General features: G+C 32.3%; 1 protein-coding gene across 2 annotated transcripts in view; it reads left to right on the top strand.

Annotated features, from left to right (window-relative positions):
* Positions 1 to 15,494, top strand: part of LOC124530165 (bifunctional heparan sulfate N-deacetylase/N-sulfotransferase) — a 123,892-nt gene that overhangs the window by 83,055 nt on the left and 25,343 nt on the right. For both annotated transcript variants that reach the window (XM_047104161.1, XM_047104160.1), the window contains exons 6-9: positions 550 to 756; positions 9,300 to 9,477; positions 9,854 to 10,099; positions 13,841 to 14,003. In XM_047104161.1, coding sequence (XP_046960117.1) covers positions 550 to 756; positions 9,300 to 9,477; positions 9,854 to 10,099; positions 13,841 to 14,003 — 794 coding nt within the window. The remainder of the gene's footprint in view (positions 1 to 549; positions 757 to 9,299; positions 9,478 to 9,853; positions 10,100 to 13,840; positions 14,004 to 15,494) is intronic.

Below are 15,494 nucleotides of genomic sequence, written 5' to 3'. Positions count from 1 at the left end.
TTCCTGCCCCCTAAAACATTCGGGTTTTTCGATGGAACTTTGAATTTTTTTTAATAGGTTGCCGGACGAGCATATGGGTCACCTGATTGATGGTAAGTGGTCACCATCACCCATAGACACTGACGCTGTGGAAAATATTAACTATTCCTTACATCGTCAATGTGCCACCAGCCTTGGGAACTAATATGTTATGTCCCTTGTGCCTGTAGTTTCACTGGCTCACTCACCCTTCAAACCGGAATACAACAATACTGAATACTGTTATTTGGCGGTAGAATAACTGAGGAGTGCGTGGTACCTACCCAGACGGGCTTGCACAAAGCCCTACCACCAAGTAATTATGAACCTAAAATGTGGCTCTTTTGAAATAGTAAATTCAATAATTATTAGAAATAAATATTTCGTGACACTAATCAATGGAAAGACTTAAATTCTACTGCTGGGCTAAGGTTGCGATATTAAGGTTTGCAGATTTACAACTCGCGGTCTTCAATTGGATAATTTGGCTTAGAAACTATTTGGCACTAATATGAATATATTTCCATACAGAAGACCGAATGCCGTTGGCGACTGTAGTTCAAGATCACGGGCGCTTGGACGGTGTCCAAAGGGTGCTCTTCGGTTCCGGTCTCCAGTTCTGGCTTCACCGTATTCTGTTCCTGGACGCTCTGAGTTACCTGAGCCACGGCCAGCTTAGTCTGAGCCTCGACAGATGGATACTCGTGGACATTGACGACATATTTGTTGGTGAACGAGGTGAGTAAACATATTTTGGATTTTCTTCACAAAATTGAATAGTTTATTTATTTTTAGATTAATTACAGTAATAAACCACCGTGAAGTAGCCTCAGATAGTTATTGTTATTATATTTTCGTGTTATTTGATTGATTGATATTATTTTCATACAAATTATGAGAACTTGCTGTACCTATATAATTTGATTTATTTAACTTATAAGATGTTCAAACAAACATTTAAATTAATTGAATATTCTTTCTTTTTTAACTTTATCTAATTTTTAATTATTATTATAGCAGATGTTTATAGCGGCTTGCTATAAATTTAAAATATACTAACCACAATTGTCGATATGACGCCACAACATTTGCAATATTCGATGTGTTGGAGCGTTGAAATTTAATAAAAAACCACAATAATAGATTCGATTGCGGTACATATACTCCGTTATAATAATTAATGAAATGTATTTGAATAATTAAATGTTAAATGAAACATAAATTCAATATGTTTTTTTTATTATTTCTTCACAATTTTATCCAGCGTATTCTAAAATTATTATTTAACTAATATTGTATATTTTTATATCCACTTATTTTTTTTTTCAATATTCGCGTTTTTCTAACTGTTTGTCCGCGATATAATCTAAGACATAATAAGTTGAAATAGAACGACAATTCTTAAACACGTCGGAAAACCGAAAAAAAAAAAAAAAACTTATGTCCACCTGCCCCCACGCCGCTAGTAAAAAAACCTATATTAAAAAATCAAAAGAGGTTGGAGATATACATAAAAAATTGTACATAAATGTTATTAATCATTTAAAATTAAACTAGAATATATTTTTTAACTAAATTGCAAACCAAGTTATTCAATTGTTAGAGTCATCCTAAATATATTCTAAATATAATGTACAGTTATCTTTAAAATCGAGATTAGTTAGATATCCAATTTAGTTTATGTAAGAGATAGTCCTTGTTTTAGTTGAATTCATGAAATAGCATCACGCAGTGGCAGTGCGTGCGTGACAAATAGACATGCAGGCATTCTTACTGTGTATTTGACCTCTGTGCAATTAATAATGTTCCCTTGTCTCGTGTTATATATACAAATCTTATATATTAATAGTGTAAGTTGATTTTTAGCACATAAAATCGGTTATGGTTTCATTTTGAAGACCATAAATGTGCAGTAAATTAAAGAGGATTTATGATAGCTATGTCTTATATTTTTACAACTAAACGAAGAATTAATTTTAGAAAGAGATAATATGTTACTGGCTGGTTAAAGAGCGGTGATATGGTTGTATGTGACAAAAAAAGGTTTTATCAAATGTAAGACGAGTCACTGGCAGTTTACAATGAAATGGAATGAATTAAAAACATGTCATAGGTTTCGAAATTCCTAAGAAATATTTTGAATAAACGCGGAGTTTCGCGGTCGACACCCTATTATATGATGCGACATTAGGCGATGGAGGGCACGTAATGGTGTAAACGGTAGATAGGTCTATTGTTATTCTATGTGGTACATCTCATATCTTCTTAAATCAATACAATTACTTTATTAATGTGATATTAACTTCGAGGTACTGAAGACATGTACAATACAGTCATAAATTTATTAGTTTAATTTATTTAAATTCTATAGTAATATCATTTTCTTGTAAATTTATTTTAATTTCTAATTATTTATTTTCTACTATTTTTTTATGATATAAGTTGGCGGACGAGTATATGGGCCACCTGATGGTAAGTGGCCATCATCACCCATAGACAATGACGCTGTAAGAAATCCTTTTATCGTCAATGCGCCACCAACCTTGGGAACTAAGTTGTTATGTCCTTTGTACCTGTAGTTACACTGGCTCACTCATCCTTCAAACCAGAACACAACAATAATGAGAACTGTTCTTTGGCGGTAGAATAACTGATGAGTGGGTGGGCCCAGACGGGCTTGCACTAAGCTCTACCACCAAGTAAAAAAAGTAGTAAAAGTAGGCAATATCCCACAATAAAGAAGAAAAACGAAGTGGACAACTCACCGTCAGGTCCATTACTTTGTATATTTTCCATAAAAGTAAAGATAATTAACTTTAACTGTTATCAAGTGTATACAAATAAATAATTAACATTCGATTAAATTATCTCTCGTTATTACGGTGAGAAAGTCTTATTAATGCTATCCAGAGTACAACGACAAAGCTATGTATTGTACAAATGTAGTCATGACATCTCATTATAAAGTTATCGACTATCGCAGTTTTATAAAGAGTTGATTTTCGGAGTTCATTAACAAATTTGTATAAAATATATTTTGCTCAATTTCATCGAGTATTTGTATGATGATACATGAAAATGCTGATAGTGTTTTAATTATTTAAATTCGACTATAAATATTGTTACAAACATTTTTTTGTACGTATAGTTTCATAATTTTAATTGGAAATAAAGAGAAACAGGTACATAATTATTAATTGTATTAATAGGAAAAACACAAACACATATACTATTCTACCATACATACATATATATGTATATGTATTACACGACGTTTTCTTTGTAAATTTTGTACGAGTATGAGTGGTGTTGATGTATTTTCTCATTGGCAAATCATCGTAATTCAACAGGTTTCTCAGGCAAATTATTGCAGTAAATAAAGTGTATTATTTCGAGCAAGGATTTTATATGAATATTTTCAAATAGACCAGACTGATGCAAAAACTGTGCTCTTAAAGAGCAATAAGCATTATTGCCAGTTAGCGCATTCTATATTCCTAATCTTAGTTTCCTAGCAACATATTAGGCCTCTAACATATAATAATACATATTTTAGATCAATCTAAATTATTTGTACTTCAATTTTTCTGATTATGCGAACTCGAATGAAACGTGAAAATTATAAGTCCCATATAATGATATATTTCAAAACGAAACATTCTTTATTCAAGAAGACTCATGATCAATCAATCAATCAGCAAAATATACAATCATTACTCTCATCCGACAATTAAAATTGTTAATTGGTGTTTGATAATTTTAATAATCTTATTTTCTAAAGGTAAAGGAAGTACCGAAAAGAGTAATAAAAAATAAAAAGTCGCGAATAAATATATTTTTACACCCTTTAATTACGATTCGCCCAATCGAAAATGGAGTGTCGAATGCTAACTGGAATTCGACGATGAATAACAATTTTAGATTTCGAATAAATAAAATGGCCATAGAATGATTGGCGTGTTATACTAGTAGTGAATATTTAGATTTTTATTTCTCAGTCCCGGTGATTAGATTTATATACACATGCAGACGATTCTCGGAAAACGTTGCCGGTACGTGCCTTTGCGGATGTACTAAGGTTCGCTACATGTGAAAATGTACGTATGATATAGTATGTGTCTGCTGGAACGTATCTGTAACGTTTGAACGCGCTAATCTCTACCCGGCCGATATGAAGGGATCTTTTTCCGCTAGAGAGTCCACATATGGAGAAAGGTTGCAGATAATATAACATAATGCTATGACCCACGATGAAACAGCGCGGAGCAGCTTGTAAGGAGATATGGATCGACCTCTACACATCTGTCGATATTCATCCATATAAATAATACTGAAAATTTAGGGCATGAAAGTATTTTATTTATTTCATACGCTGACATTTCCCTTAAAATTCAAACAAAAAACAACTTTATATTTTTAATTATCGTTGTCATGTCTATAAATTTTCCATTAGAGAAGGTTTAGAGCTTACTCTACCACGCTGCGACTTGAAGGTTAAAATAGACAAATTCTTATCTGCCGTTTCTCCGTTTTGATATGGCTCACTACGATCCGAAAATAAAAAAAAAATCTTATTTCATCCCGAAGAAATCGGTTAGCGGTAGCGGTTTACTTATAAAACTGAATTCGGTGTGAGTGCCAAACTATGCGGTTTTATGTTTCACTAAGCAACATAGACAACAATATTGATTACAGTACAGTACAGTAACAGCCTGTAAATTACCCACTGCTGGGCTAAAGCCTCCTCTTCCATTAAGGAGAGGGTTTTGAACATACTCCACCACGCTGTTCCAATGCGTCTCACGGTGTTTTCCTTCACCGCCGAGCACGAGTAGAATTATAAACAGAAATTAAGCACATATAATATATATATAGTGTTGCTTGCCTGGGTTTGAATCCGAATTAATCGATTAAGATGCACAAGTTCTAACCACTGGGCCATACCTCAGCTCTACAATAGCAATATTGATTAATAGTGGAATACTGTTATAACACCGACAAGCCTAAATTACAAAAATTCCAACCCAAAAATCTACTTATGTCACTTGACTTGACCGTTACAAAAATTCAAAGCACAACTGAAAATGGTCGAAGTCTCTTGACTTGAGTCAATCAATGAGTTATTCAATCGTATTAATATCGTATCACCTCAAGTCGATTTTTAACATTCCACGATTGATGCGAAGTGAGTATTCAAAGAATATAGGGATAGCGGTCACTTATTGCTATTAATAAAATTACAATGTTTGACAAAATTTGCTCTTCGTGGTAAAACATATTTGGAATTAAATAATAGGGTTGTCAAATTAGTTTATAAAAAAAAATCTAAGTTCATATGGAACCACAGAAGAAACAAATTATAAAGAAACGTCTTTACATTTAATACAATTAATACTGTTAGTTTAGTATTGATTAAATGCGAACGAGACGGTGAAGCCGATAATTCTGCCGCCTCACTAATTAATTGACAGAAAGCCGATCAATTGGCTTAGATTTTCAAAAGTTACACGAATTACACCCGACACCATAGCGTGGTAATTGTTTAACACTCACATGACTAATGTGTGATTTAACGTATAGTGTTTACCTGTAAATTTATATTATAAATCCAAAATATTTTTTCCGAAAAACGAATATTGTTTTTTTAATAAATATTATTTTTTAAGAGATCCGACAGACGTTGTTTTTCCTTAGCTTAGGATGCTATGGATTTGACGTGAAATGAGTAATAAAAAGAGTATATAATCAAAAATAATTTAGATTTTACTATCATATTATTGATTTACAACATTTTTTCATAAACGTTCTTCATAAGTATTCTGAAAAAATAAAATTTCGTAATTTCGATAAAAACAAGTAAAGTCGTTTTCAAGTTATGGCCTGTACAAGGGAAATAGGAATTCATATACATATATGTTTATTATATAACATTATATAAAGCACAGTCGAAGTAGTAAAGAGAAAATAATCATACTTAAGTGATAAATACTTGAAAAACATTCTGATTTTATGATCAGTTTTCGTTTTTAATCCCTCTCATTTTTAATATTGGGTCTCCTGTCATTGATGACAAATTTACATTATTCAAACAATCTTTGGCAAAATTTTAGGAATAATATTTTTCATCATTACGTAAGCTAGGTACTGGTTCCATTAATAATTCATTAGACGAATAATTACCAGACAAAATTTCATTTCATTATATAATATCATTTGACAAACAATTGATTTCATATTGGTTTACTTAAAACATTTACTACATTAACAAAGCAATTTTTGGATTGAGTTTTTCAATTTTTTCTAGTGATCGTTTATAAAAGGTTATCGTTGCAAAATTTACTCATTCGTCTGTGTAGGTAACAGGTAACTAGGTAACTATTTAGTATTGTTTTGTTCCGGTTGGAAGGTATAATCAGTGTAATCACAGGCACGAATAACCTTTTAATTTCCAAGGTCAGTGGTGCATTGGTATTATTACATGGATCGAGTAATAGCACTCTATAAGCAGTGGTAACTAAAAAAAAAACAATTATCACCTGTATTAGTTTCTCAAACTTTTTTTAATCAAATATTAGCAAACAATAACGTTATTAGGTATAAGATAGAAAGAGGATTTATATTTTTATTTTCAACAATACTGCAGCGTATGAAATGGTATTTGTACAGGATCCACGGATACCCTTTAGAGGTACGTGACTATATCAGTTTTATCTAATGTTATCAGTGTTATGAGGTTGCGTAATCGTTCCCATCGTCTTTATAACCCATATAGTATGTGAACGCTTTATAAAGTAAATTTACTACTGATTTGACTTCCTCATTGTTTATACATATTTATATTTAGATAGTATGTATTTTACTAAAGTTTTTTTTTATTTATGGTAAAGAAAACATAATTAAAGGTTTCTACATAATACATACTTATATGTATAACGTTTGGTACAAAATTACGTCACAAGTATGTCACATTATAAGTCTAAAAAATATAATAATAACAATATATTTGTAGATATAAAGAAATGCTATGAAATTCAATCACACAAATTAATCACATATAAACTAAGTTATCCTTGCTTAAATATGAACCCGCTTGTTGTAATACATGTAATCGGTCCAGTCTAGCCTAAAAATAAATTTTAAAAAAAAATCATATATCATATATATCTGACTTAAAAATACAGCTACAGACGTTATATTGACAAGTCAAACCTAAATGTATAATTTCAAATTACCTTTATGTAATACATGCCCAAAACTATTTGATATTCGAGACTTTATCAAATTACTTCGAAATTTGAATTTTATTTTAAATTTATTGAAGCTTGTGTAATAGGTTTGTTGCTACAATATCCAGAATTATCTTTGATATATTTCACGTATAAACCATTCCATGGTACCATACCATACCATTAATTTATATAACATTACCATAACATTCAATTGTTATTTTCGATTAACTCAGACTTTAGATGAAAGGTCAATAATGCGTAGTAATTATAAAATTCAAATTACCGGTTTTTCTATTTTTGTAGTGATCACTTTTTAATATAATTAGCACTTCGACTTAGTGCACGTTTAAATTCAACAAAAAAGTTATTGCTGTAGCCTAACTTACTCTTTATTGGGTCAGCTAAGTGCCAGGGAAAGTCCTGGCAAAATCGGCCCAGCTATTCCAGAGATCAGCCGGAACAAATAAAATGTTTTTTTGGTATATGTACAGTGTATATACATATGCATTTAATAATAAGCGGTTATGTTTAGGATTCAAACATAAATATTATTGCACGTATAGAAGATTATCAGATCACTGTAATTCTATAGTAAACTTTTTTCAAGTTTGTACACTCATTTCGTCCCCGCCAACTTTAAATCTGATCCGATTGTTTATATTGAGTTCAATTTGTATTAATACGTAGCGATGCAATAAAATTGTGACGCATGACGTGTCCGGGAACAGAGGAGGCCATTTATTGGATAAGCGAAAAATCATTGATATTTTACGATTTTCTCTTTATTTGATTTTAATATGGTCTGTCATTTAAATTGCATCTTCGTCGAGTTGCATTAAAAGCAGTCGCCGCTACATATGACATATTGAATTATAGCAAACAAAATATGACATGATATTTCTTTAACGAGATTATTATTCATACGCTATGACTGATATACAATTGGTAATAACAAAGATGATTTCATTTATAAAAATAAGAAGAATATCTAAATAAATATTATTATTTCATGTTAATTCCAATAATAACTTTTTCTCGGAGACTTCGTCTTCGCGTCACTCTCGTGTGTTTATCGTTTAATGTATTTTCATAACAGTTACAGATTCAAATCTACTTCCCGTCAGCTCAGCGATATTTTTAGACGTGTTAAACAAACGTTGTTTACAAGTGAGCGATCTAGATTGTGACGAAATTGCGTTCATTCGGCGAAAGATAAAAAAAGCGTTGATAACATCGATTTAGTCGATAGTGATAGATACCCTTTGATATATTCCGGAAATAACTAAATATTTTATTGAAAAGACAGATGACAGCGACTGAACCGATCAGTATGTCTAACTATATTTATTGTTGTCGATATTCCGTATGAGAATCTATCAATAACAAGCAAGCATGTACGTCACGTTTGGTAACTTTGGTACTACAAGTGAAACTACTCCTTAAAACTTCAATATACCGCTAACCATGCGATCTAAGATGTTATGTTCCTGACCTGTGATCACTCAATTGGCTCACTCAATCTTCATTGAAACACAAACTTCACCGAAACAGGCTATTGATATTTTGCCAAAGTATGATGGAGAAAGAAGTATTTCAATATATTTATTTTGAGATGTTAAAATGAAAATATGTGGTAAAAATGAAATGCTTATTTGAAATTCACTCAAAACAATCAGTTTATATTGAATAGGCGGATAGTGTTAGTACGAGAAAATCGTATTACGTGGGTCTATTAACTCGAAAATTGCTTTGTTTCCGTTTTAAAAAAACATATATGCCGAATATAGCTATATATGTAGACCCAATTGTGATAAAAAAATTATATATTTATTATTCAGATAAGTTTATAAACTACATACATAATTATTGTAAAGATATAAAAATCGAATAGGACTGAACTTAAAGATACTCGTCATTCAAAAATGTTCGTATACTGATAAATAGTACCAATTCATAAATACAAGGAACCAGGCATAAATCGTTATGAGACAACTTACAGACTTGCTAAAGTTATTTTCATATTTTGTAAAGAATGCTTTTTTCTCGATGCAGGTACGCGTCTACACGAAGAGGATGTGTCGGCGTTGTTGGCGTCTCAGGCGGCGCTACAGCGTCTCGTGCCGGGATTCCGGTTCAACCTCGGTTTCAGCGCAAAGTACTACCATCACGGTACGATCTTGGAGAATCGAGGCGACGACGCTTTACTGAAAAACAGGGAACATTTTAACTGGTGCGTTGGAAATTATTATGTTTCTCAAGTCTTCATTCTTTATAGAGAAGCGTGAATGATTGCTTTAGACCTTGATATCTACATTTTTAAACTTATATTTACATAAAATTTGAGATACAATAATAATTATATACTTTTGGCAAACTTGTGAAAATGACAAAGTATTACAGATTTTAAATGTAATTTTCAATGTTCAATAAATAAGATATTTTATATTGTAATAAATGATATGTATGTTCTTTTATGTATGTAAATATGTGTGTTATATTTATAACATTTTGTTTTGGTCGTTAAGACCAGTTTTTATTCCATTTATACAATTGTGAGCCACTGAAATACTATACTCTACTGCTATAAAATAAAATACTTTTAACAGGTTTTGCCACATGTGGAATCATCAGCAACCACATCTATACAACAACGTTTCCCAACTCGAAACTGAGATGACGATGAATAAACAGTTCGCGATCGAGCACGGCATTCCAACCAATTCGTGCTACTCAGTATCACCGCATCATTCAGGAGTGTATCCCGTACACGAACCGTTGTACGAAGCGTGGAGAAAGGTCTGGGATGTAAAAGTGACGAGTACCGAAGAATACCCCCATTTACGACCAGCTAGGTAAGTTTAAAATAATAGTCTGTTGTTATTCACATATACATGACATCATGACAAACTTAACAGATAAAAATTAGGATTGTTTTAGAAGAAATTGAGAAGATCGGGAGCTTACTCTACTTCGTTGCTCCAATGGTACACATGTGGAAGATTTTCACCCGACACTTTTCTTAGGATTTTTCCATCAACGCAGAGATCAAAATTAATGTGTATGTGCATAACGCATTACGAATTACGCACGTCATCGCATATCAACATATATGTATATGATTTAAAAAAATGAGTTTATTTGTAAAATCTTTTTGACGCACAATGATATGAATTTGCAATGAGTTTTTTACTACTACTATTAGAACCGAGATGGACCAGTGGTTATAAGGCATGTATTTTAACAGATGATTGCGGGTTCCAAATCATCACCATTCATCGTGCTCGTCTTATTGCAATAAAATTCGTCAAATATATCCACCGATTCATTTTTGAGGAGCGTGGTGGAATTACCTCCAAATCTTATCCCCAAAGGGAGATGAGGCGTTAGCCCAACAGTGGGACATTAACAGACTATGACTTGTTATTACTAACTGAAAGTTTTATGGAAATAATCCCTAGTTCCATCCGTCTGAAGTCAGTGCGGATTGCAATTCAATCAAATTGAAAATTTGTGCGCAAATATGTTATTTCAATATTACAGTCTATAACAAAGTTAGTCTTCGATTCAATACATACCATATTAAATTTAGTTTATAGCTGGTTGGTCCATACAGAACTTGTTTACGACTTCCTATATCGAGTTGCCCGGCGATACACATTGAAACTTGCTATTTAAGCGGTTATGTATTTATAATAATCTTACCGTATACAGTGAGAGTTTGTTTACTATGGTATCAATATTTTCAAATTCATTTTTAGAAATACTTATATACATTTATGCGATCTTGTTTAAGAAATCCATATCTTTTCGAATCTTAACGATCATACTTCACATTTCTTAATGCATTCCAAATTTCTCTAATTCACAACGTACTTTTATAAATATTAATCGATAAAAATTAATCTTATTTTATCTTTAGAAGTGATTTGTCATTACAATTGTATTAAAAATTGATATTGAACAACGAAATCGGAACTAATTAAAACATACCAATTCGTATTGATCCGAACGGCGATAAATTAAATTGTAAATGTCGTTTATAAATTAAAACGTTACGGCCGGACACTTACGTATTGACTGACGAATTTATACTTGTGAACGAAATTGGTACAAACTGTACGTATGTACGTACATCGAGGTGTATGAAACTAGCGTGATATTGGGAATTGTTAGTGGTCCAGTATTGTGGTTCCGAAAGTCCTGCGGACCGCAAGCGATGCGTTGCGGCGACGCATCGCTTTACAACGTGAGCGCATTTCTGTAGAGATACTCGACTATGCAATACCAATGTACGAGATTGAATATCCAATCCAAAATGGCATGTTATGTTACGGGCGGCGTTTTCGAACGAAATGGAATTCATTTCAAACGTATGTGCTTTCTGTACGACTCGAAAAATATTACATTTTTTTTTTCGATAATTTATTGAAAACCATATAGAGAGAAATCAATATATTTATACAACACAACAACAACAACAGCCTGTGAATTCCCACTGCTGGGCTAAAGGCCTCCTCTCCCTTTGAGGAGAAAGGTTTGGAACATATTCCACCACGCTGTTCCAATGCGGGTTGGTGGAATACACATGTGGCAGAATTTCTATGAAATTTGTCACATGCAGGTTTCCTCACGATGTTTTTCCTTCACCGCTGAGCACGAGATGAATTATAAAGACAAATTAAACATATGAATCAGCGGTGCTTGCCTGGGTTTGAACCCACAATCATCGGTTAAGATGCACGCCTTCTAACCACTGGGCCATCTCGATTCTAATAAATTTATAATTAAATATAATAATGGCTTTATATATAAGACTCGAGTGTTTATAGTAAACGACTTGTCCAAATGGCTTTGTACTTCCTGTGCTAATAACAAACAACCGAACTCGCTATATTAAAATTGTTAAAAACACGCTCTTTGATCGTCGTATTGCAACATAATTAACAAGTTAAACTTTTGCAACCGAAAATTCAACGCCACACAGCGCCGTTTAATAACTAAGATAAATATGTGTTGGTCCGCGTTTAGAGGGTCTTTTTGCGTCCCCACATATGCTGGAAGAGAATTCTAGTAGTGCCATAAAGTGTTGAATTTGCATTGTTTTTTTTAAATTAGCGAACACGGCCAGCACATACCTCGAAACAATTACAATTTAAATTAGAAAAATAATTCCTACACAATAATTCGTACAAATCTCTACACGATTTTTACTTTTTAAAGGAGAATGCCCAATAATAGTATCGCAAAAAATCTTCTTGTGTCTCTTTTTTATAAACTTAGTTATTATAAAGTAAAATTAAACAAATTATTTTAAATATGATGACATTATAATATCTCCGGATAACTTCAAACAAAAAAAAAAGTAGTTGTTTCGTCTACATTGTATATTTATAAAATCGATCAACTCAGTCCGATTATGATGACGTTGCGAGTTTCGATTCTTATTTTTAAAATTAATTTCCAATATACATATAATGGAACTTTTTACATTTTATCTAAAAATACTTAAAATATGCATAACACTATTATAATATATGCAATATGCATTAAAAAGACTTTTTGTTTATATAGATACAATTTATAAACAGATAATTAATAAATAAATAATCGATAACTAAATCGATAATAACTTTTTCTTCTGTCTGGCAGCACCAGTAATATGTCACTCAGTAACTGTTTTCATTGTTTGTTTTAAGCTCGTGGTAATATTTTAGTACGTGTATAACAGCATTGGTGTTAGTATAAGCTAAAGTGATTGTGAGGCTGAGACTCCTTTGCTTTAGTTATACTTTTAATCCTTGCAGAGTTTACCTTGTGACTTATAATTTAACCACAGTGATTGTGAACGACGTGAAAACCCACCTGTCACTTCATCAGAGAAACGGCAATTAAACCAAGAGATCAGCAGGCGCGTACGTTTAATGATGTAAATGCACCAGCCCAATTTTTAGATAACATTTTTGAAGAATATTGTTATATTTTTGAAGAATATAAATGATTAATATGAAATAAAATAATTTTTGTATATTGCCTAATTGTTTTATTTCTCTCTCTCTCTCTCCATCTGACTCTTTCTCTTTCATTCTTTCAACAGCTGTCACTGCTGGGCTTATTTTCAAACCATAGCGTACCTTAATATAGATTTAACAACTACTTTTATTTTATTAATAATACTTTTATATTTATTAATTCCGGAGTTTTAGCCATGTTGTTTTATTTTTATATGTTTCTGTAGCATTATCACTATAAAATAAACATGAATTAAAGTTGACACAAAAATTTTTGTGGCGATACTAAAGTCCATAGTATTTTGGGCATTCTCCTTTGTAACGGTTTCACATATATCAAAATGATTTGTTGGTTAATAATTAAATTATTAAAATATTTTTTGTAATTCGAAATTTAATCATTGTGTTATTTTGTATACAAATAATCAATGTGTATTAATTGTTGGGGTAGTTTCAGATGTTGTCATTATTTCATTACATAGTTATCTCGTATTTTATAAAGACTCTAACACTCACACACACACTCACGTACAACACACACGTTCAATTTTGACAAAAGTTTTATGACGTTCGTGTAACTTTTAGGCTACGTCGCGGTTTCCGTCACCGAGGTGTAATGGTGCTGCCACGTCAGACATGCGGGCTATTCACGCACACGTTACTCTTGGAGCGATATCCCGGCGGCAGGCAGCGTCTCGACCGCTCCATACAAGGCGGGGAGCTGTTCCAAACGGTCATCAATAACCCGGTAAGTGGGATTTACTATTGACCATTTGCATTCGTAATTGTTGTTCCAGAGTTCGCAATATGCGGGCGGAGTTGTGTGTAAGTTTCCGGAAGTGGTCTGAAGCTGGTGCTTTTGTTTATCTTAACTATGTTTACGATTTATCATTGTAACTAGTAATAAGCAAAGTTACTTGTGATGTAAAGTTTTGGTCTGTTTTTGGCACTGAAAGTATTGCATCATTTTAATTAAAAAAAAAAAAAAAAAAAAAACAATATAATTTTATTTAAATCGATGATATATGATTAAGAAATAAAATAAGAAATGAAGAATACTCCGACTTTTAGTGTTTGTTATTTTTAATATATTTTTGTGTTATATTCATCAAATTGAAAGAAAAAAATCACACAATTGAAATATATGTTTTATATTAGAATCACCTGAACGAAAACATTATTCCATTAGATCTTATAGCGCATTACGAATATATACTATCTGTTTATAGGTACGTCTAGAATCATTTAGATACGACTTTTATTTGTTACATATTTTTGCTAAAATTTAGCGTTTTTCTCGCTATTAGCTCAAAGCGGTCGGTTGCTCGATCAGGAATTGCGTATAACTGTTTAAATATCATATTTTAAGATATTAATTGGTATACGTGTTGCCTATTAGCTGCTTGCCTGTTTAGCTCGACATACAACAACAACAACAACAACAGCCTGTAAATTCCCACTGCTGGGCTAAAGGCCTCCTCTCCCTTTGAGGAGAAGGTTTTTGGAACATATTCCACCACGCTGTTCCAATGCGGGTTGGTGGAATACACATGTGCCAGAATTTCTATGTAATATGTCACATGCAGGTTTCCTCACGATGTTTTTTTTCACCACTGAGCACGAGATGAATTATAAAGACAAATTAAGCACATGAATCAGCGGTGCTTGCCTGGGTTTGAACCCGCAATCATCGGTTAAGATGCACGCGTTCTAACCACTGGGCCATCTCGACTCAGCTCGACATAATTTTTAAATATTTTGAGTAAAATAATGAAACTTATAGCCTATATCATGGCTTCATTAATATATGTGAACAACTTTTCGCAATTATCCTACCATCAATATATTAATGATTATTGAAGGGCTTTTTTACCGCTTTGATAATCATATTTGGCATAGTTATATAGTAATAAAAGGGATTATAGAAAGCTAGTTTTTTCAATAAATGTGTTATATTATATAAACAATTATTGTTTATATTAATGTTGCGAGCGTCAAATTATAGCTCTCCTCACGATGTTTTTCTTCACCAACAAGAAAATTCTGTATTACTTGCCTGAACCGATTGCCTGAACCGATTGCCTGAACCGCTTGCCTGATCCGATTGCCTGAACCGAACCTGAAACGAAGCTTTGAACCTGCAAACATCGGTTAAGATGTCTGTTCTAACCACTGGTTATCTCGTCATAGTTTGTAGTCAAACTTAAAATCCAATATCGCTATATTTGTGCCATTTCTT

Source organism: Vanessa cardui, chromosome 6, assembly GCF_905220365.1.
Source record: "Vanessa cardui chromosome 6, ilVanCard2.1, whole genome shotgun sequence".
Lineage (NCBI taxonomy): Eukaryota > Metazoa > Arthropoda > Insecta > Lepidoptera > Nymphalidae > Vanessa > Vanessa cardui.
Note: the sequence above shows the minus strand (reverse complement) of the source record. Positions and strands in the feature narration are given on the sequence as shown.